Genomic DNA, 22,406 nt, shown 5'->3' with positions numbered 1-22,406 from the left:
GTTTTAATGAAGATTATATCTTATAATGCGAGGGGGTTAGGAGGTGGTGAGAAGAGGGTGGAGATTCGTCGTTTAGTCCAAGAAAAGAGTCCTTATATGGTGTGTATTCAGGAAACTAAGTTGAGTACAGTTGATGATTTTTTGATCAAATCAATATGGGGTGATGATTCCGGTGGTTATTCTTATCAATCTTCATTTGGTTACGATGTGGGACAAATCTCTTATTGATGTTCGGTCCTCTATGAGTTTTGATCACGTCCTTGTTATTATTGGTAAAGTCATTCTCACAGGGGAGGATATTGTTGTTATTAATGTGTATGCGCCTTGCGATAATGTTGTCAGAAAAGTGTTATGGGAGCGGTTGGTACCTATTATTACTAGCAACAATGATGCTTGTGTTTGTGTGTGTGGGGACTTTAACTCCATTAGAAGCGCAGATGAAAGAAAAGGTAGGGGCACAATTTTCAGACAAGTTGAAGCGGATGTGTTTAATAAATTCATTGAGGATAGCATGTTGGTTGATTTGCCAATTTGTGGACGTTTATTTACTTGGTACCGCGGTGACGGAGTTTCAATGAGTAGATTGGATCGGTTTCTGTTGTCTGAAAAGTGGTGTGATGTGTGGCCAAATTGTATACAAGTAGCTTATCAACGTGGTCTTTCCGATAACGTTCCTTTGGTGTTACATGCGGATGATGCTAATTGGGGACCTCGGCCTTTGCAGATGCTTAAATGTTGGTCTGAATATCCGGGTTATTCGAATTTTGTCTGTGAAAAGTGGCGATCTTTTGACATGCAAGGGTGGGGAGGCTTTGTGCTGCGTCAGAAGTTTAAATTGATAAAAAATTGTCTGAAGGAGTGGCACCAACAACATTCTCAGAACATGGAAGGCAGGATAACGGAGGTAAAAAATCAAATTTCTTATCTTGATGCTAAGGGTGAGACCTCTGCGCTCATAGAGGATGAGATGAAGGAGCTTCATGATTTATCGGCCAATTTACACTCCATGGCTCGCATAAATAATAGCATTAACTAGCAGAAGGCTCGGATGAAATGGTTACAAGAAGGCGACGCGAATTCTAAATTCTTTCATGGTGTTTTGTCTTATCGTCGCCGATGTAACACTATTAATATAGTGAATGTTGATGGGGTTAGTGTTGAAGGGGTGCAAAACATCAGATCGGCTGTCTTTGCTCATTTTTCTAGTCACTTTAGATCCTTGAGAATTGATCGGCCTAGTGTGGAGGGACTTAATTTTCGAAAATTGTCTTTTTGCGAAGGAGGTCAGCTAACTAAACCTTTTTCGTTGGAAGAGGTGAAAAAAGCGGTGTGGGATTGTGATAGTTACAAGAGTCCGGGACCGGATGACATTCATTTTGGATTCATCAAAGATTTTTGGGACTTGATTAAGGATGACTTCATGAGGTTTATGGTAGAATTTCATCGTAATGGGAAACTGTCGAAAGGTGTCAACTCCACTTTCATAGCTTTGATTCCTAAGGTGGCTAGTCCGCAAAGGTTAAATGACTTCCGTCCAATTTCCCTGGTGGGGTGTATGTACAAGGTTCTGGCAAAGGTCTTAGCAAATAGACTTCGTGAAGTGATGGGAAGTGTGGTTTCCGATGCTCAATCAGCGTTTGTTAAAGGGAAGCAAATTTTAGATGGTATCTTGGTTGCTAATGAAGTAGTGGATGAGGCAAGGCGCATGAAAAAGGAGCTTCTTTTGTTTAAGGTTGACTTCGAAAAGGCTTATGATTCGGTTGACTTAAATTATCTTGACTCTGTGATGACTCAAATGAACTTTCCAACCCTTTGGAGGAAGTGGACTTCCGAGTGTGTGGGAACGGCGAAGGCTTCGGTCCTTGTTAATGGTAGCCCAACTGAGGAGTTTCAGATTGAGCGAGGCCTTCGTCAAGGGGATCCTCTTTCGCCATTTTTATTTTTGTTGGCGGCAGAAGGGTTCAACGTTTTAATGAACTCTATGGTGGGGGCGGACATGTTTAAGGGGTATGGGGTTGGCCGTGATGGTGAGGTTCGGTTAACTCACCTTCAGTTTGCTGATGATACCCTCATAATTGGTGAAAAGAGTTGGCTGAATGTCCGATCTATGCGGGCGGTGTTGCTTGTGTTTGAGGAGATTTCAGGGTTAAAAGTGAATTTCAACAAGAGTATGCTGACAGGTGTTAACATACCTGATACTTGGTTGGCAGAAGCAGCTTTGGTATTGAATTGCAGAAAGGGGACCCTTCCTTTCGTTTACTTGGGTTTACCTATTGGTGGGGATTACAGAAAGTTGATCTTTTGGAAACCGGTTGTAGATTGTATTAAAGCTCGCCTATCCTTATGGAATAACAAGTTTTTGTCTTTTGGTGGCCGCCTGATATTGTTGAAATCTGTCCTGTCTTCGCTCCCGGTTTACTTTCTTTCCTTCTTCAAGGCCCCCGCAGGTATTATCTTTTCTATTGAATCTATTTTTAAACATTTTTTTTGGGGGGGTGGTGAGGAAAATAGGAAAATAAATTGGATAAATTGGGACTCTATTTGTAGTCCAAAGGAGGATGGAGGGTTGGGGGTGCGGAGGATGGGAACTTTTAATTTATCATTATTAGGTAAGTGGTGCTGGAGGATGTTGGTAGATAAGGAGGGCTTATGGTATAGAGTTTTAAAAGCCCATTATGGTGAGGTTGGGGGGCGGTTACAAGAGGGTGGGCGACAGGGGTCTTTGTGGTGGAGGATGTTGTGTCAAATTTGTGGTGGGGTTGGTGAGGGAGTGGGGAGTTGGTTTGAAGAGAACACTCGCCGTGTTGTCGGTGATGGTAATAATACTTTATTCTGGTATGATAATTGGGTTGGGGAAACGCCTTTGTGTACCAAATTTCCTAGGCTCTTTGATCTTGCAGTGAATAAAGAGTGTTCGGTGGGGGAGATGGCGAGATTAGGGTGGGCGGAAGGGGGAAGGGCGTGGGTGTGGAGGCGGCGGCTGTTAGCTTGGGAGGAGGACAGTGTTAGGGAGTGCACATTATTATTACATAACGTTGTTTTGCAGGTGAATGTCCTAGATAAGTGGAGATGGCTCCTGGATCCGGTTAATGGTTATTCTGTTCGGGAAGCATATCGACATATAACAACCTCCGGAGAGCAAGTGGATCGATCTGTTGTTGATGATGTTTGGCAGAGATACATTCCACAAAAAGTGTCTATGTTTGTTTGGCGTCTTCTTCGAAACCGTCTGCCAACTAAAGATAATCTGCTGCGTAGACGGATTATCCTTGCAAATGCTGTCGATTGTGCTTATGGGTGTGGCAACGTGGAATCCGCTACTCACCTCTTTTTAGAATGCGGAATTCCTTCTATGGTCTGGTTACAGGTACAAAATTGGGTAGGCATATCTACTGTTTTTCCTAGTCAGATGCGCGAACATTTTATACAATTTACTTTAATGGCTGGTATGCCTAGCAGCTCACATTATGTTTTCAAAGTAATTTGGTTTGCTTATGTATGGGTGATTTGGAAGGATCGCAACAACCGTGTCTTTAACAATACAGGTTCAAATCATTTGGTTTTATTTGAGAAGGTTAAGCTGAATTCCTTTTTGTGGCTAAAAGCTAAGTGGCCATCCCTCAATTTCTGTTATCATGACTGGTGGCAACACCCGTTCCCTTGTTTGGGTGTTCGAATGTAATTTTTATTTTTTGTTTGGAGGTGCCTCTCCTTTCTAGGCACGTGCCAGTTGTAAACTTTTGATCGTTGCCTCTCTTTAGCACACCTTGTGCGGGGATTGGCAGCGGTGTTGTTAATATATACATATATCATTTTGGTTTGTGCAAAAAAAAAAAAAAATTGTGTGATTGCAATTTAAAAAAATAAAATAAAAAAATTCAATAACCACACAAGAACCGAATTTGCTTATGATCGGAATTTCAATACCTTTTGAAAAACACGTAGCATATATGCAAGCAAACACTATCGCGAACATACACATCGAAACAGCAAGATGTAAAACACATGATTAAACAATTTAATCAAATCGATGCATACATATATCACTATATAAATATCATTATACATCAAATTGATTTGAATCTAATGATTTAATCAGAACCACGCTCTGATACCACAGAAGGGATTTTAAGAGGGGTTTTTCGAAATTTTAATCCTCTTTGCGGAAGAAATCCCATTGAAACGGATCTTGATTAAATCATTAATCACAAATCAAACAGAAACTTAAACACTTTAAGATTCATGTGTTTACCTCTAGAAGAGCAGAACCTTTGTAGCAGAAATCTTTCTGATCACGAGCAAAGCAAAGCAGCGATGCCTCTACTCAGTCCACACGAACAGAACTTCTCCGATGACCGGTGCTAGCCAATTCCAACGGAGATTCAGAGAGACTAGGTTTAGATAGCGGCGGCTAGGGTTTCTAACTTTTAGAATTATGTTAAGTGTTTCAACCAAAAAAATGTTTCAGCACAAGTGTTCTATTTATAGATTCACTTGTGTGGTCATCAAGTCAATCACTTAAACACACCGTACCTTACGGTGGACCGCGTTTCTCTATTTTTTTTGTAAATTAAATAATAAAGTCATATTTAATTATTTAATTACTAATAAGTCTTACTTATTATTTTATAAATAAATCTCACTTATTTATTTTATAAATAAGTCTTACTTATTTATTTCTCTCATCTATCTGTCCTTTGTGTGTGAACCTATAGGTTCTCATAACGTTGGCAATAATATTAAATCACATATTTAATATTATAAACAGTGAGCGGTATCTAGCAACACATCACTGCTACCCAAGTGACGAGAATGTCATGTGATCTGACGAAACCTTTCTGTGATAATGATCATGTGTATAATTACCGTTTTGCCCTCATGGCTATATTGAACACAAGGCATAGACCGTGTCATCCTTGTCTAGTTCAATATTGGGTCCGCAGACATTTCTCCTGTTATGTAGGATGGGCAAATTCCATCTAGGCCACTCATGTCCCTCAGCATGATTCATGGAGTACCCATCAACCAACTTTATAGTCATCCTGTTACGGACAACGTTTGAATGGTGACAAAGCACTCGACTCCAACATCTAGGGTACATAGTGGTTTCAGGTCGAAGGGTGGAATACACCACTATCACTATGAGAATATCTTATGACACTTTTCATAACTTTTACTATGTAGTATTCTCATGGCGGGTCAATCCAATATAAATATTACTCCTAATATTTATATCTATGTGAAGACTTGATAACTCTTTATCCATGATCTGTGAGATGTGATCATCAGTCTACCCACATAATAGTCTCTATGCTTTAATGATATCCCACTTCTCAATAAAGCTTGACTACAGATACTTTAAGAATAGTTCTCTTATGTTTAACGGGGTCTCACAATTAAGTTATACTTAATATTCCATTAAACGGATGATGAGTCATAGATAGTCTTATTTATTGCCTTATTTAGTTTAGTTTTATTTTAGATTTGATTTTATTTTATTGCATTTTATTTTAGTTTAGAATATTTTACTTCAAATTGTGTTTTATTTTATTTTAGGAATAAATATATGGTGGAAGGTGTCTTGGAGCAAAAGAAAGAGGACTGGAACAAATACAGCGCAAGAATACGAAGATACGGGACAAAAATATGTTCGCCCAAACTCAGAAGCTTGGCACGGCCCGTGCCAACATGTGGCACGGCCGTGCCCGTCCCCAGGATGCTCTTTTGCTGCTTTTCTTCGGGCCCAAGTTACCCTGTTGCAGCTTTACCCTTTTATCCCTTTAGTTGCTTAGTTTCTAAGTCAGATGTAAAGCTATAAATAGAGTAGCTCTCCACCATAAACAATCATCTTTACTTTGTTTATTTCAATTGCTATTTTAATAAAAGTCTTTATTTTCCCTTTTACTTTCTTTGCAATTTACTTTACTGTTATTTTCTCTCTTCTTCCCCCATGTCTACGATGAACATGAGTGAGTAGACTTCTTCGTCTTAGGATTGTTGGGGAGTCTAATGACTCAATCCTAAACAAATCATGTCTAAACCCTAATTTCTATGTAACCCTAATTTCTAATCTAGATTCACCGTCTTAACGTGGATTAACAATTATCAAACTGTGGAAGCGAAAGCGGAGGGTTTGATAATCGTTAATCCATCATCCCAAACATCAATTCATAAAGCGAGAGCGGAGTCTTGATGTTGGAACAAGTGAATCTAGACAATAATTGCAAAACAGTGAAATAGTCTTTGCAATTATTGAGACAAAGAGTAGTTTCAATCCTCTATGCATCTTTTAGTAATCATGTCAGTGAAATAGGCTTGGTTACTAGAAGTAAACTCTCACTGGACTTTCAACGGAAAGGTGAGGGGCTAAGGGAAACCGGTCTTTAGAAATTAGTGTGTAAATCATGAAATTAGATGTTTAGGTTTTGTCTAGTGAGGGATTAGTCATTATGATGAACCAATGATCCTAAGGCCCTTTATTATTATTGTTTTTACCTTCAGAAATCAAACTCTCTTTTATTAACTTTCTCTCCTCTAATCATTCACTAAAAGTTAATTAAGTTGAACAACTCCCTAGCGGAACGATAACTCTACTTACTACTATTACTTCGATAGGCCGTGCACTTGCGGTTTGGCCCTATCAAGTTTTTGGCGCCGTTGCCGGGGAGTTAACTAATTTAATTAGCTTTTTCTTAGTGATTAGAATTCTCTCTTCTTTCTCTTTTCTTTTTATTTTTTTTTATTTTTCTGTTATCGTTAACTTCTTGGGTTCTCAATTTTTATGCGAAAAACCAGAAATCGAGTTGTAATAATCAACGAGATCGAAAGGTATTTGCATAGAAGAAGGAGAGCAGCACAAAATAACACCGCCATGGCCAATCGCACTCTCAAAGAGTATGCAACGCCGTCTACGGCTGAGCCACAAGCCGTTATTGTGTACCCAACGGTTGAGGATGACAATTTCGAAATTAAGCCTGCCCTACTTAACTTGGTGCAGCAAAACAAATTCTCGGGATCCCCCACTGAGGATCCCAATCTTCACATCTCTGTTTTCCTACGAATTAGTGGAACCATGAAGGAGAACCAAGAAGCCGTAAGCCTTCATCTCTTTCCCTTTTCCTTAAGGGATAGAGCTAGCGCTTGGTTCAATTCCCTCGAAGTCGGTTCCATTACTTCATGGGATCAGATGAGGCAAGCATTCCTTGCCCGTTTCTTTCCACCATCTAAAACCGCTAAACTTAGAGACCAAATTACGTGGTTCAACCAAAAAGATGGGGAGTCTCTCTACGATGCGTGGGAGCGTTTCAAAGAAATGCTAAGACTTTGTCCCCACCATGGCCTAGAGAAGTGGCTTATAGTCCACACTTTTTATAATGGCTTATCTTATACCACTAAGATGTCTGTTGATGCAGCTGCAGGTGGAGCACTTATGAACAAGAACTACACGGAGGCGTATGCCTTGATTGAAGACATGGCTCAAAATCATTACAAATGGACCGACGAGAGAGCCATCTCTAGTTCTTCATCCTCCAAAAGGGAGGCAGGTATACACGAAGTCTCTAACTATGACCACCTTGCTTCTAAAATTGATACACTAACTGAAAAACTTGAAAAACTCAATGTTAGTGCTGTCAATTCTGCTTCTACTCCCTCTTGTGAAATTTGTGGTATAACTGGTCATGCTGGTGTTGATTGCCAACTAGGTAGTGCTATTAATGGTGTTGAGCAAATGAATTATGCTCAATACAACCAAGGGATAAGACAAAATCAAAATTTTTATAAAAACCAGAATCCCTATGGACAAGTAGCACCACCCGGTTATGCAAACAACCAAAGATTCACTCAAAAATCCAATTTGGAAATTTTGTTGGAAAATTCTATTGCCAACCAAAACAAACAACTTCAAGAACTTAAAAACCAAACTGGATTTCTGAATGATTCTCTTTCCAAGCTCAATACCAAGGTCGATTCTATTGCTACTCACTCTAAAATGCTTGAAACTCAAATCGCCCAAATAGCCCAACAAGTGGCTACCTCTTCCCAAACACCGGGAGTCTTTCCTGGTCAAACCGAAGTCAATCCCAAAGCCCAAGTTAATGTCATATCTTTTGGGGGTAGTAAGTTAGGCGAAACTTTTGCTAAGGTTAAAAACATTGGGAAGGAAAATGTCAAGCCTTTAGGTGATAAAGTTGTGATAGAAGAAGCAAAATCGCTTGAAGAAAACAAAACTCCATCCCCTTTAAATCCTGATAAGCTTAAACTAGAGGGTAAGTTTGAAAAATTTGTTAACATACTTAGAAAGATTTGCATTAAACTTCCCTTTGCTGAAGCTTTGTCTAGGATGCCTCTATATGCCAAGTTTTTAAAGGAAATTTTTTCAAAGAAAAGGGCTATAGAGCATAATGAGACAATAGCCTTGGCTAAGGACACTAGTGCAATCATTCAAGAGGCACCCCCTAAGCTTAGAGATCCAGGTAGCTTTGCCATACCATGTGAAATTGGGAATGAAACCATAAACAAAGCCTTATGTGACTTAGGAGTTAGTGTTAGTTTGCTGCCTTTGTCTCTTCTTAAAAGGATAGGGATAGGAGAGTTGAAACCTACCGAAATGGAATTAAAGTTAGCTGACCGTTCTACCATGAAACTTGTAGGATTTGTCGAGGACATACCTATTAAGATAGAGGGGATATACATCCCCACTGATTTTGTAGTCGTTGACATTGAAGAGGACGATGACGTCCCTATAATCCTAGGTAGACCTTTCCTCGCAATTGCGGGAGCTCTCATTGATGTTAAACTTGGTAGGATAGTCTTTCAACTGAGTGATCAAATGGTAGGATACGAGTTGGAAAATGTTATGAAGGGTCCCGCTCTTTACTCTTGTTGCATGCTTAACGATCATGTTATGAAAGAACGTTTTATAGCGTCATCTACACAATATGATATCTTTGATCCATTCTAAGGACTCTTTCTAACCGTCAAGCTAATGACATTAAAAGAGCGCTTCGTGGGAGGCAACCCACGCATTTAATTGCTTTTGTTTTGTTTTTCTTTGTTTTAAGCGTTTTTGTAGGTAATTGTCCAAGTTGATTCGAAAAAAATGGAAATTTTTTGAAGCCCCAGGACCAGAGAAGAGGCACGGCCCGTGCTAGGTATGGCACGGCCGTGCCAAGTTTTGAAGCAAAAAAATGATGGATGAAGTCAGAAAGATGGCACGGCCCGTGCCAATAGGTGGCACAGCCGTGCCCGACCTCTTGTTGCCCATATATACAAATTTTTCTTTCTTCATCCTCATTCACAAACAACAACCCTCTTTCATCTTTCAAACTTCTCTCTAAACCTCCATAACCTTCAAACCTTCAAACCCTCATATCTCCTTCAAAACCTAACCCAAACACCACAAAACCTTAACCAATCTCCACATCCAAACCAACAAACCTTCCTTAAACATCAACCCCAACCCTAAACCAATCCTTTCCACCAAAAATCCTCCCAAACCCTAAACCTTCAAAACCAATTCCAACAAGGGTCAATGGCTTCAAGAAGAAGTGGTAAAGAACCAGCAAGCTCTCAAGGAGGACCTCCCCCAAAGAAGCAAGCACAAGTGAAGAATCATGGAATAAACTTCAAGAACAACAAGCAACGGGACAGGTATAAAATTCTAATCTCTAAACACTTGAATCCTTCTCGTTATCCTGATCCCAATACTTTAGATGTGCTAGAGCTGTTTGATGATGTTTCTAGGATGATAGGAAAGTTAGGTTGGACTGATTTGCTGAAACCTATGCGGGGTTATGAAAACTTCACTTATGAATTTTTAAGCTCAATTGTTTTCACTAAAGATAAGTTGAATTTGATAACCCTAACCATAGAGTTGTTTTTCGGTTGATGAATATTGATTATGACATGTCACTTCAGCACTTTTGTGAGGCCTTAGGTTTTGCAAATGAAGGATATATTCATGATCATTGGGATCCTAGCCTAAAACCGGATAACTATGACCCAGCTGCCTTTTGGACACGTATCACCGGCGTTTCCAACTATGTTCCTAGAGCCAACAAAGCTAGCAACATCCACAACCCCGTACTTAGGTACCTCCAAAGGGTAATGGCTTGCACTATTTGGGGTAGAACCGAGCTAGGAAACACTAGAACCGATGAATTGTTCATGCTATGGGCAATGCTCCACAACCACCCCGTCAATACTTGTTTTTATTTGATTGATTACCTAGACTTTGTCGGTACTAGACCGGCCGGTAGAGGAGACATAGTGGTGGGTGGAATCATTACATATATAGCTAGGTGTTTTGGAGTAGGTGAAGATGAGGGGATCAAACCAATTGAGGGAAACAATAGGCTTAACATAGAAACCCTTATTGCTATGAATTTCATCAAACATCGTCCACCGCTCCATTACCAACTTAAGCTAAATGTGCCAATCGTGTTTTTATTGCCTAACCCATCTCGGAATACCACCGAGGTGGAAGAAAATTGGTTGTATGTTAATGATGTGCAGGTTCTTGGTGAGCAAGATGATGAAGAGGGAGAAGGTGCTAACTTGCACCGTGATGAAGGAGAAGGTGCTAACTTGCACCAAGAGGGGCACCATGGCCATGAAGCCGGTGAGCTTAATGAAAATCAAAGATGGACATGGATTCACAATGAAATCGAGAGGATGAGCACCGAGCAACAAAGGCAAGGTGTTGAGATCTCCGGCCTTCGCAATGAGGTTCAAAGGGGCAACCGTGTCAATGATGAAAATAATGAGATGCTCCGTCGGATGATGCAACACCTCCAACTTCAAGGTCCTCCTTATGGACCTCAATAAACAAATGTGAGCTTTCCTCTTCCTCTCTTCTCTTCTTCTTCTTCCTATCTCTCTCATTCTTCTTCTACTCATCTCCTTCTTTCTTCTCCTTCTACTTCCTCTTCTTCTTCTTCTTCTTTTAATTTCTTTTTCTTTTGAATCATTGAGGACAATGCTTCCCCTAAGTGTGGGGGGGGGGGGGGGGGGGCTAATAAAGTGTCTAGAGTCGTAGTGTCCAAACTCCCTTGAACTTTATTCTTTTGTTTTGTTTTTATAGCAAGAGGCATGACTAAGTAGCTTGTTTTTAATGTAAATATGGCATGAAAATTTTTGTTTTGTCTCTTTCTTAAAGGTTGTTTCTTGTACATGAAAGTAGTTTCTTGTGTTTCTTATGTTCTTGCTATACCCATGTCATGTTTTACTGTGAAATTCTCCAATGAGAAAAGCACTCGGTTGCAATCCTTGAGCAAGTGTATGAATAGGTATTTTAAGGAGCACGTTTTATCTTTAGTGTTAACTTAGACCCTTTAAAGTCTTAAGAGTAAAAGTAGTATAAGTTTGTGTGGGAAAATTAATCAAATTGTTCTTAATTGTTATATTCTTTTTAATTTGTTAATGTTAAATGGGGCGAGAGAATGACACCAACATGTGGGGGAAAGGACAATTACATCCTAACTTCCTAATTGTGGTGGTGACTCTTTAATTTGAACTTAAATGAAACAAATTCATCAATGCTAGGGGGAAAGGACAATTACATCCAAAAAGACTTCCTACGTGGAGATGAAACAAATAATAATTTTGCAGCACTGCTTAGGGTGATTTTGAATCTAGGGGGAAAGGACAATTACATCCGAGAAGACTTCCTACAAGGATAGATAGCCCCTAAGCATCTGCAGCCCCTTGTGCTTAATTGTTAAATTAAATTCAATCTTTAAATTCCCATCACTCTTATATGAAATGAAGAAAGGACTTTTCTCGGTTACTTTAGCACTAAGGATAGAACCTATTCCTCATAATATCTGTCTTATACAGGAGCAAGAAAAGGGTTGGACTGCACACACACACACTCACTTGAGACTTGATGTTGGGTAGAATAGGTTCATGAGGAATGTTTGAAGTTGTAATTAGTGTACTTGGAACAAAACCTTTCTTTGAGACTTATGTCCTTAATATTGCCATAATAATCTTTTAGTTGCTGCTATGGCCATTGCCTTTTGCTTGAGGACAAGCAAAGATTCAAGTGTGGGGGAGTTTGATGAGTCATAGATAGTCTTATTTATTGCCTTATTTAGTTTAGTTTTATTTTAGATTTGATTTTATTTTATTGCATTTTATTTTAGTTTAGAATATTTTACTTCAAATTGTGTTTTATTTTATTTTAGGAATAAATATATGGTGGAAGGTGCCTTGGAGCAAAAGAAAGAGGACTGGAACAAATACAGCGCAAGAATACGAAGATACGGGACAAAAATATGTTCCCCCAAACTCAGAAGCTTGGCACGGCCCGTGCCAACATGTGGCACGGCCGTGCCCGTCCCCAGGATGCTCTTTTGTTGCTTTTCTTCGGGCCCAGGTTACCCTGTTGCAACTTTACCGTTTTATCCCTTTAGTTGCTTAGTTTCTAAGTCAGATGTAAAGCTATAAATAGAGTAGCTCTCCACCATAAACAATCATCTTTACTTTGTTTATTTCAATTGCTATTTTAATAAAAGTCTTTATTTTCCCTTTTACTTTCTTTGCAATTTACTTTACTGTTATTTTCTCTCTTCTTCCCCCATGTCTACGATGAACATGAGTGAGTAGACTTCTTCGTCTTAGGATTGTTGGGGAGTCTAATGACTCAATCCTAAACAAATCATGTCTAAACCCTAATTTCTATGTAACCCTAATTTCTAATCTAGATTCACCGTCTTAACGTGGATTAACAATTATCAAACTGTGGAAGCGAAAGCAGAGGGTTTGATAATCGTTAATCCATCATCCCAAACATCAATTCATAAAGCGAGAGCGGAGTCTTGATGTTGGAACAAGTGAATCTAGACAATAATTGCAAAACAGTGAAATAGTCTTTGCAATTATTGAGACAAAGAGTAGTTTCAATCCTCTATGCATCTTTTAGTAATCATGTCAGTGAAATAGGCTTGGTTACTAGAAGTAAACTCTCACTGGACTTTCATCGGAAAGGTGAGGGGCTAAGGGAAACCGGTCTTTAGAAATTAGTGTGTAAATCATGAAATTAGATGTTTAGGTTTTGTCTAGTGAGGGATTAGTCATTATGATGAACCAATGATCCTAAGGCCCTTTATTATTATTGTTTTTACCTTCAGCAATCAAACTCTCTTTTATTAACTTTCTCTCCTCTAATCATTCACTAAAAGTTAATTAAGTTGAACAACTCCCTAGCGGAACGATAACTCTACTTACTACTATTAGTTCGATAGGCCGTGCACTTGCGGTTTGGCCCTATCAACGGACTAACTATTCTAGGGACTTTATTATTTTGAAATACAACAAAACCAATAAAGAAATTCCTTATTATTATATATTCACAATATTTACTGATATCAATATCATGATACAAAGCCAAACCCAATCAACATAGATTGGCTATTAAGGCTTACTCCAACATTCCATGGGAACCTCTTGCCTACTTTAATCTAAGTGAAAGAATGGAGGGAGAAGAAGTATGATTTTGTTATTTTTATTTGATTTGGAAGGAATAAAATCCTTTGCCTACATATCCACAAATGGAATCAAAATCATTGTAGTTCACTCTTAAAAGTTTATTTGGTGGGTTAGATTGATTTTAACATTTTTTGAAAAAAAAAGTTTTAAGAAGAGATAAGAGGCCTCAAGGCATGAGAGAAAAATATGATGAATTGGTTAATTTTAATTGCAAAAAATCCATGTCTAATGTGGATGTTAAATTGCTTAAACATTTGATTAAGAAAATAAAGGGAAAAGTCTTGGGTTAAAGTCCAAGGTTTATTTAATTTTTTTTTTTGAAGTTTGACATATTTGATTTTTTTGAGAAGATTTTTTTTTTACTTTCTAAACTAACGGTAAACTAGCGCAACGTCGAAAAAAACAAAATGAGCGTAAATCGGTAAATAAAGTGGTATGGTGTTGGTGCATGTGTTACTACATTATTACATACCCTCCTAGATACATTCTATGGTCTCGAGAAATATAATAGCAAGAAATAAAATGCACAAAATAAATTACATCAATTCCCTAATTATACACACTAACCCAATGGCAATAATAAAATGGATGATGAAAATTAAATATGCATGCAATAATTCTAAGCAAAATTAAAACATAAGTAAGCACAAAATAAATTGAGCATGAAACAAACCGCAATTAAAAATAAACAAGCAAATATTAAGAGAAAGTAATGGAAATAAGCAATTAAAATAAATTTTAAAGTTAGAAAGTTTAAAAAGATGAAAATAAATTTTTAGGAATAAAAAGAGGCATTAAAGTGCCAAAAATGGTGTAGAAAATAATAAAAATGGTGAAGAAATAAATAAAAACAAAATTGGCTCAGCTGGATTAAATCTGGACCACTTGATGCATCAAGTGGTCCAAATTTAATCACTAAAGGGCTCATCACAGCCACATGATCAGATCTGATCAAGATCAAAGGGACAAAAAGAAAAGAAACACAATGAAGAGTAAAAGACAAAACACATATGAATCTTCCCAAGAGCATCATGGGGCGTTGGATCTGAGATCCAACGGCTTAGTCTTGAGGTCACATGGCCACAGAGTAAACAACAAGCACAATAATTAAAATAAACGTACAGGAACCGTCGGATTAGAAAAAGGAACAGATCTGATGGTGCAGAAAGAAAGGAAAAGAAACAAGGAGGACCGGTCCGGTTCAGATGAACCTGACCGGTTCACGCATATCTATAAAAGGGTCCAGGGACCGGTTTTCTTTCATTTTCATTTCCCTTCCTCTCTCTAAAATTTTTCAAACCAAGATGCTCTCCCTTCTCTTTAGAACATAACTCGTTGGAGAAGAAAGAAATAGGGTGGTCGGTCTTCTTCCGGCACGACGGCCGGTCGGTCTCCGACGGCGGAGCCACCGTGTCGGAAACTTAAACCATTTTTTTTTAAATTTCTTTTATGAGAACTACTCTATTTCTTCTTCTCTGTTTGTTTCTTAACTCAAAAATTGCAAATAGAAAGGTATGCGCTCTAGATCTAACAAACAAGTACCAAAACAAAAAAACAAGTGTTACCTTTGTTTGGATCTTGTTTCGAGAATAGCGGCCCGATTTGCTCCTGAAATGGTTGAATCGACTCGGTTTGTTGCTTGAATCCGGTTTGTAGTTGTCTTTGTGCTTGTATGGAACTCGGTTTCCTTCTTTCTTCAACAATCCGGTTCGGTTCTGACTTGTTCTTCCTTCTTCTCCTGAGCTCGGTTTTGATGATGTTTGTGAGAGTCAAGTTGTTGTGAACTTTGGCTTGGGATCGAAAATAACAGATCCGACGTTTAATGTTGTTTGCAGTACATGAATCAGCGTGGATGATGAATCTGTTAGTGTATTATGAATCGAAAATGGAATGGAAACTGTTGGATTTTGATGTGTTTAAATTTTCTTGAAAAAAAGATGAATGTTCTTCATGAGTTCATGAAGTTCATGTGTGTTTTTTTTTTATTTTTGTGTATTTGATTCAAAAAGAGAAGAGAGAGAAAAAATGGAGTGTTTATGATGATTTTTCTTGGGCTGCGTGAATATTCTCTCTCTCTCTCTCTCTCTCTCCTGACTCTGACACTGTGCAGACTTAAATAGTAAAAATTAGGGTTATCTCTGGCACAGACAAATGACAATATTACCTTGTATCAGAGACTTGAGAAAGGGGACAAAGAGGACCAATCTGTGACTGCCATGTGGACCAAAGTGGGACCCAAAGGACTAAAAAATAAAAAAGAAAGTTATGTATGACAAAGGGGTCACTCACGTGACCTTTAAAAAATGTAACAAAGAAAAATTTATCAAATAATAATAACAATAATGATAACAGTAATAAAAAGGAAATAAATAATAATAACAATAATAATAAAAAACAAAAAAAATTAAATTTGTCCCTTTCGGTAAATGAGGTATTTTAAAATGGCTCTCTACCGAATTTTCGTCTGAAACGGCTAAAAATCGCGGTGTTTTAAAACGCGAACAAAAACTTTTTTTTAAATGGTTTAAACGTACGGGCGAAAAGGAATTTAATTAAAAAGGTTTAAAAGAAATAAATAAAAAGACTTTAAATATTCAAAAATACGCGTAAAATTTTTTAAATGCAAATAAAATGATTTTAGCTACATAAAACACGAACAAAATTTTACTTGCTTTAAAATACAAGATCAAAGGTTTTAAATGATTAAACGACGACTAAGAAAGATTTTGACTGGTCAAAGCGAATAAAAGAGAGTTTGAGCCGTTTTAAAATACGGCTAAAAAGTTTTTAACTGGTCCAAATTTGGGGTATGACAGATGGCTCTATTTAAGTTTCTTCGTCACGAAGATTTGAAAGGAAACTTTTAAATCGACGGGTCGAGGAGACTTAAATATTAACTACACCACTTTTGGACCAGTTGAAATAGTAAAAATGCAATGCTCATGAGTATTATGATATGCATGCATGCATTGTAGTTATGAATGCAACGACGACAAACATATACCGACTGAGGAACAAACTGGTAATCATCACTAGGGAGGAAAGAATGCCAATTATCTTTAAAGTGATAATGGCGAACATTACATGGAATGAAAGAAGAATATAGAGGAAAAGATCTGTCTATCACCTTTAAAATGGTAAAGACGAATATACGAGGAAAAGATCTGTCTATTACCTTTAAAATGGCAAAGACGAATATAAGAAAGATATGTCCATTACCTTTAAAGTGGTAACGACGAATATAAAGGTAACGACGAATATAAGAAAGACTTGTCTATTACCTTTAAAGTGGTAACGACGAATATAGGAAAGACCTGTCCATTACCTTCAAAGTGGTAACGACGAATATAAGAAAGACCTGTCGATTACCTTTAAACTGGTAAAGACGAATATAAGAAATACCTGTCTATTACCTTTAAAGTGGTAACGACGAATATAAGAAAGACCTGTATATTACCTTTAAAATGGTAACGACGAATATAAGAAAGACCTGTCTATTACCTTTAAAATGGTAAAGACGAATAAAATGGTAACGACGAATATAAGAAAGACCTGTCTATTACCTTTAAAGTGGTAAAGACGAATATAAGAAAGACCTGTCTATTACCTTTAAAGTGGTAAAGACGAATATAAGAAAGACCTCTTTATTGGTAAAGACGAATATAAGAAAGACCTGTCGATTACCTTTAAAGTGGTAACGACGAATATAAGAAAGACCTGTCCATTACCTTTAAAGTGGTAACGACGAATATAAGAAAGACCTGTCTATTACATTTAAAGTGGTAACGACGAATATTAGAAATAACGACGAATATTAGAAAGACCTGTCTATTACCTTTAAAGTGGTAACAACGAATATAAAGAAAGACCCGTCTATTACCTTTAAAATGGTAACGACGAATACAAGAAAGACCCGTATATTACCTATAAAATGGTAAATACGAATACAAGAAAGACTTGTCTATTACCTTTAAAATGCTAAAGACGAATATAAGAAAGACATGTCTATTACCTTTAAAGTGGTAACGACGAATATAATAGAATTAAACAGAGGACCCTTTTGAACAATCATCGGGGAGATTAAAAAGACATTGGTAAAATGGTTGTGTGGAAGGACCTGCCACTTAAAATAAATTTAATTGGTGATAAACTCTGAATCAGATTGTTGAGAGAAAAATATGATGAAGTTGGTTAATTTTAATTGCAAAAAATCCATGTCTAATGTGGATGTTAAATTGCTTAAACATTTGATTAAAAAAATAAAGAGAAAACTCTTGGGTTAAAGTCCAAGGTTTATTTTAATTTTTTTTTGAAGTTTGACATATTTGATTTTTTTGAGAAGAAAAAAAAATTCTAAACTAACGGTAAACTAGCGCAACGTCGGAAAAAAATAAAATGAGCATAAATCGGTAAATAAAGTGGTATGGTGTCGGTGCATGTGTCGGTGCATGTGTTACTACATTATTACATACCCTCCTAGATACATTCTATGGTCTCAAGAGAAATATAATAGCAAGAAATAAAATGCACAAAATAAATTACATCAATTCCCTAATTATACACACTAAACCAATGACAATAATAAAATGGATGATGAAAATTAAATATGCATGCAATAATTCTAAGCAAAATTAAAACATAAGTAAGCACAAAATAAATTGAGCATGAAACAAACCATAATTAAAAATAAACAAGAAAATATTAAGAGAAAGTAATGGAAATAAGAAATTAAAACAAATTTTAAAGTTAGAAAGTTTAAAAAGATGAAAATAAATTTTTAGGAATAAAAAGAGGCATTAAAGTGGCAAAAATGGTGTAAAAAATAATAAAAATGGTGAAGAAATAAATAAAAACAAAATTGGCTCAGCTGGATTAAATCTGGACCACTTGATGCATCAAGGGGTCCAAATTTAATCACTAAAGGGCTCATCACAGCCACATGATCAGATCTGATCAAGATCAAAGGGACAAAAAGAAAAGAAACACAATGAAGAGTAAAAGACAAAACACATATGAATCTTCCCAAGAGCATCCTGGGGCGTTGGATCTAAGATCCAACGGCCTAGTCTTGAGGTCACATGGCCACACAGTAAACAACAAGCACAATAATTAAAATAAACGTACAGGAACCGTCAGATTAGAAAAAGGAACAGATTTGATGGTGCAGAAAGAAAGGACAAGAAACAAGGAGGACCGGTCCGATTCAGATGAACCTGACCGGTTCACGCGTATCTATAAAAGGGTCTAGGGACCGGTTTTCTTTCATTTTCATTTCCCTTCCTCTCTCTAAAATTTTTCAAACCAAGATTCTCTCCCTTCTCTCTAGAACATAACTCGTCGGAGAAGAAAGAAATAAGGTGGTCGGTCTTCTTTCGGCACAGCGGCCGGTCGGTCTCCGACGGCGAAGCCACCGTGTCGGAAACTTAAACCATTTTTTTTTTAAATTTCTTTTATTTCTTTTATGAGAACTACTCTATTTCTTCTTCTCTGTTCGTTTCTTAACTCAAAAATTGCAAATAGAAAGGTATGCGCTCTAGATCTAACAAAAAAGTACCAAAACAAAAAAACAAGTGTTACCTCTGTTTGGATCTTGTTTCGCAAATAGCGGTCCGATTTGCTCCTGAAATGGTTGAATCGACTCGGTTTGTGCTTGAATTCGGTTTGTAGTTGTCTTTGTGCTTGTATGAAACTCGGTTTCCTTCTTTCTTCAACAATCCGGTTCGGTTCTGACTTGTTCTTCCTTCTTCTCTTGAGCTCGGTTTTGATGCTGTTTGTGAGGGTCAAGTTGTTGTGAACTTTGGCTTGGGATCGAAAATAACAGATCCGACGTTTAATGTTGTTTGCAGTTCATGAATCAGCGTGGATGATGAATCTGTTAGTGTATTATGAATCAAAAATGGAATGGAAACTGTTGGATTTTGAGGTGTTTAAATTTTCTTGAAAAAAAGATGATTGTTCTTCATGAGTTCATGAAGTTCATGTGTATTTTTTTTTTGTGTATTTGATTCAAAAAGAGAAGAGAGAGAAAAAATGGAGTGTCTGTGTAACGCCTAAATTTGAAAGTGTCTAGAATATTCAAATAAGCGTTAAACTGATATTGGATGCATTAATTATACAAATACAAGACACGACATCAAGTCGGAAGTTCGGTTACAACACCATCCAAAGCTTCTATGTTACATTATTACACCAAAAGGTTCAACATACATAGGGTAAGTACAAAACCCATAAATACACAACTTATAATATAACATATGCATCTCTAAATTCACAACGAAGTGATTCCATGAAGTCATGATCAATCCAAGACTTTTCCTTTACCTTTTCCTTGCGCAACCTGTGAACCTGAACAAATAAGGAGTTGGGTGAGACATAATGTCTCAGTGAGTTCTTTCTATCTCTAGGCTAGTGATAACCTCGGGGAAAACTTATGGTTACCACGTGTCTACTTTACAACCTGGCGGTTGATTATACGTGTGTGGACTTGTACCTTTGACGGTTGTGCATGCTATACTCCGTCTTAGGTCTCTCTTATTTGTTATAGGCTTGCTAACAACACACGTGCCATGGCGGTTAAGGGTTCCTAGAACCGCTTTGCTAAGATACACTAAATGTATCGAAGCCTACACATGAATTAAATCATGGCACAACCTATACCGGACGAATAGGGTAACCTAGGATCGTCCTTGGCAATCCTTAATATCTTGCTCATATCTATCATCATATCATAATCATAATCATGCATGAAAACATTCTTTATATCATTATGTTAGGGTTGAACAATCAAACATAATCTTGGTTCATTTTACGGAGAGTCCCGGGTGGAGTAACCCCGAGTACACTCCCATACATGACCGATGTACGTACATCGGACTCCCTCGGTGTCGTGCGGGTCCCTTGCGGCTTGAACCGTTCCCCTTAGGTCGAGAACCTCTCGTATCCCCCTAACGTGGATAGCGAGAGACACGAACACCTACATCTTGTATTAGTCATAATCTTATGCATACATGAATGATTAATCTATAACCACTTGAGTTAAATTCCTTTAACTCGGATCCTTGATCGATCCTTAGGGTAATACATATAAGTTCATAAGCATAAAAGATATTCATTACCCTTAACATAATTAATCTTGATCTACCTCCTAGTTCTCAACATCTACGTCGAGGCTCTAGTTCCATTTCCCTCCTTCACTATTACATAATACCCATTCAACTTATCTAATAAACTCCCTCGTATGCCATGCTCACTTATGCATAATGAATACTTGCTTAACATTCAAGAAACATTCTTTTGGAAACTATGCCTTGGTGTCTTGAATTGAGGGGTTACTGTTTCAAGATTTGCTCTAAGAAAACCGCCCACGAAACGCCCAAACCACCCATGACGAGCAAAACAAGGAGTCTCCCCCATTGTCTGCTCGCCATGGCGAGTAAAATGGTGTGGGAGGCGAGTAGTTACTCGCCTAGGCGAGTTGGGGGCGAGTGGAATCCCCCATTCGCACTTCTAGCTCGCCGTGGCGAGTAATAGCTCGCCGTGGCGAGTTATGTCAGTTCAGAACGTGTAAAAATGACATTTTGAACCCAAAAACCTCAAAGCAAGGCATCCCAAGGCATACCATAGTACTAGAAGTCATATAGAACCTGTAAAACAGCTATTATGCAAGTATTCACAAGTATAAAGATGCATGGCATAAAAGGGGTAACTTTTCTATACATTAACCCTAGAAAAATATATAGTTTTCTTGCAAGCTTTAACACTCATCCCATGGAAAGGAACTACCCTAGAACTCACCTTGGTTTAACCTGAAAATATGTACACAACTCCAAGTTCTTGTCAACGAACCCTAAGCTCAAACCCTAGTTGAAAGAGGGATGTTGGTGAAGCTTGCTTCCAACTTGTCACCAACAAGTTCCAACCCTAATCTAACTTAGATTCTTGTTTCTTGAAGGATTAAGAAGAAGATTGAGCAAAGATTATGAATAGAGGGGAAAAGAGAAGATTTCTTCATCACTTCCCTAACCAACACCATAAACCCTAGCCATCTTTGTCTTTAATTTCATGAGGAAAGATGAAAATCAAAGATTGTGTAGAGTGAGAGAAGGAGGGAACCGATTTTTCCTAGAGAGAAGGGAGAGAAGAATTGAATCTTTACCCTAGAGAGAGAAAATGGTGAGAATTATGAAATTATTGAGCCAAAAATCCTTAAATAGCCCCTCCATGAGAAATTACCATTTTACCCTTAGTCTTAACCGCGTTTAATCTATCGTTAACAAGTAATTCTTCGTATCATAAAAGTGGGATATTATAGTCTGTGATGATTTTTCTTGGGCTGCGTGAATATTCTCTCTCTCTCTCTCTCTCTCTCTCTCTCTCTCTCTCCTGACTCTGACACTGTGCAGACTTAAATAGTAAAAATTAGGGTTATCTCTGGCACAAACAAATGACAATATTACCTTGTATCAGAGACTTGAGAAAGGGGACAAAGAGGACCAATCTGTGACTGCCATGTGGACCAAAGTGGGACCCAAAGGACTAAAAAAATAAAAAATAAAGTTATGTATGACAAAGGGATCACTCACGTGACCTTCAAAAAATGTAACAAAGAAAAATTTATCAAATAATAATAACAAAAAAAAAATAATAATAAAAAGGAAATAAATAATAATAACAATAATAATAAAAAACAAAAAAAACTAAAATTGTCCCTTTCGGTAAATGAGGTATTTTAAAATACCTCTTTACCAAATTTTCGTCTGAAACGGCTAAAAATCGTGGTGTTTTAAAATGCGAACAAAAACTTTTTTTTTTAAATGGTTTAAACGTACGGGCGAAAAGGAATTTAATTAAAAAGGTTTAAAAGAAATAAATAAAAAGACTTTAAATATTCAAAAATACGCGTAAAAATTTTTAAA

The 22,406-nt window shown here is 37.4% G+C and overlaps 1 protein-coding gene and 1 non-coding gene across 2 annotated transcripts; one reads left to right on the top strand and one right to left on the bottom strand.

The window, feature by feature from the left end:
- Positions 1-205: 205 nt before the first annotated feature.
- LOC146904813 (uncharacterized) lies at positions 206-1,036 on the top strand. The gene has a single exon (XM_085728373.1). The coding sequence runs from the start codon at positions 206-208 to the stop codon at positions 1,034-1,036; it is 831 nt and encodes a 276-aa protein (XP_085584499.1).
- Positions 1,037-7,234: 6,198 nt separating this feature from the next.
- LOC146904812 (small nucleolar RNA R71) lies at positions 7,235-7,341 on the bottom strand. Its single transcript, XR_015020836.1, has one exon. It is a non-coding gene; the product is annotated as a small nucleolar RNA R71 (small nucleolar RNA).
- Positions 7,342-22,406: the final 15,065 nt, after the last annotated feature.

This window comes from Medicago sativa, chromosome 7, assembly GCF_051527215.1.
Source record: "Medicago sativa cultivar Bolivia chromosome 7, Bolivia_mono, whole genome shotgun sequence".
Taxonomy (NCBI): Eukaryota; Viridiplantae; Streptophyta; class Magnoliopsida; order Fabales; family Fabaceae; genus Medicago; species Medicago sativa.
This window is presented reverse-complemented; position numbering and strand designations above follow the sequence as displayed.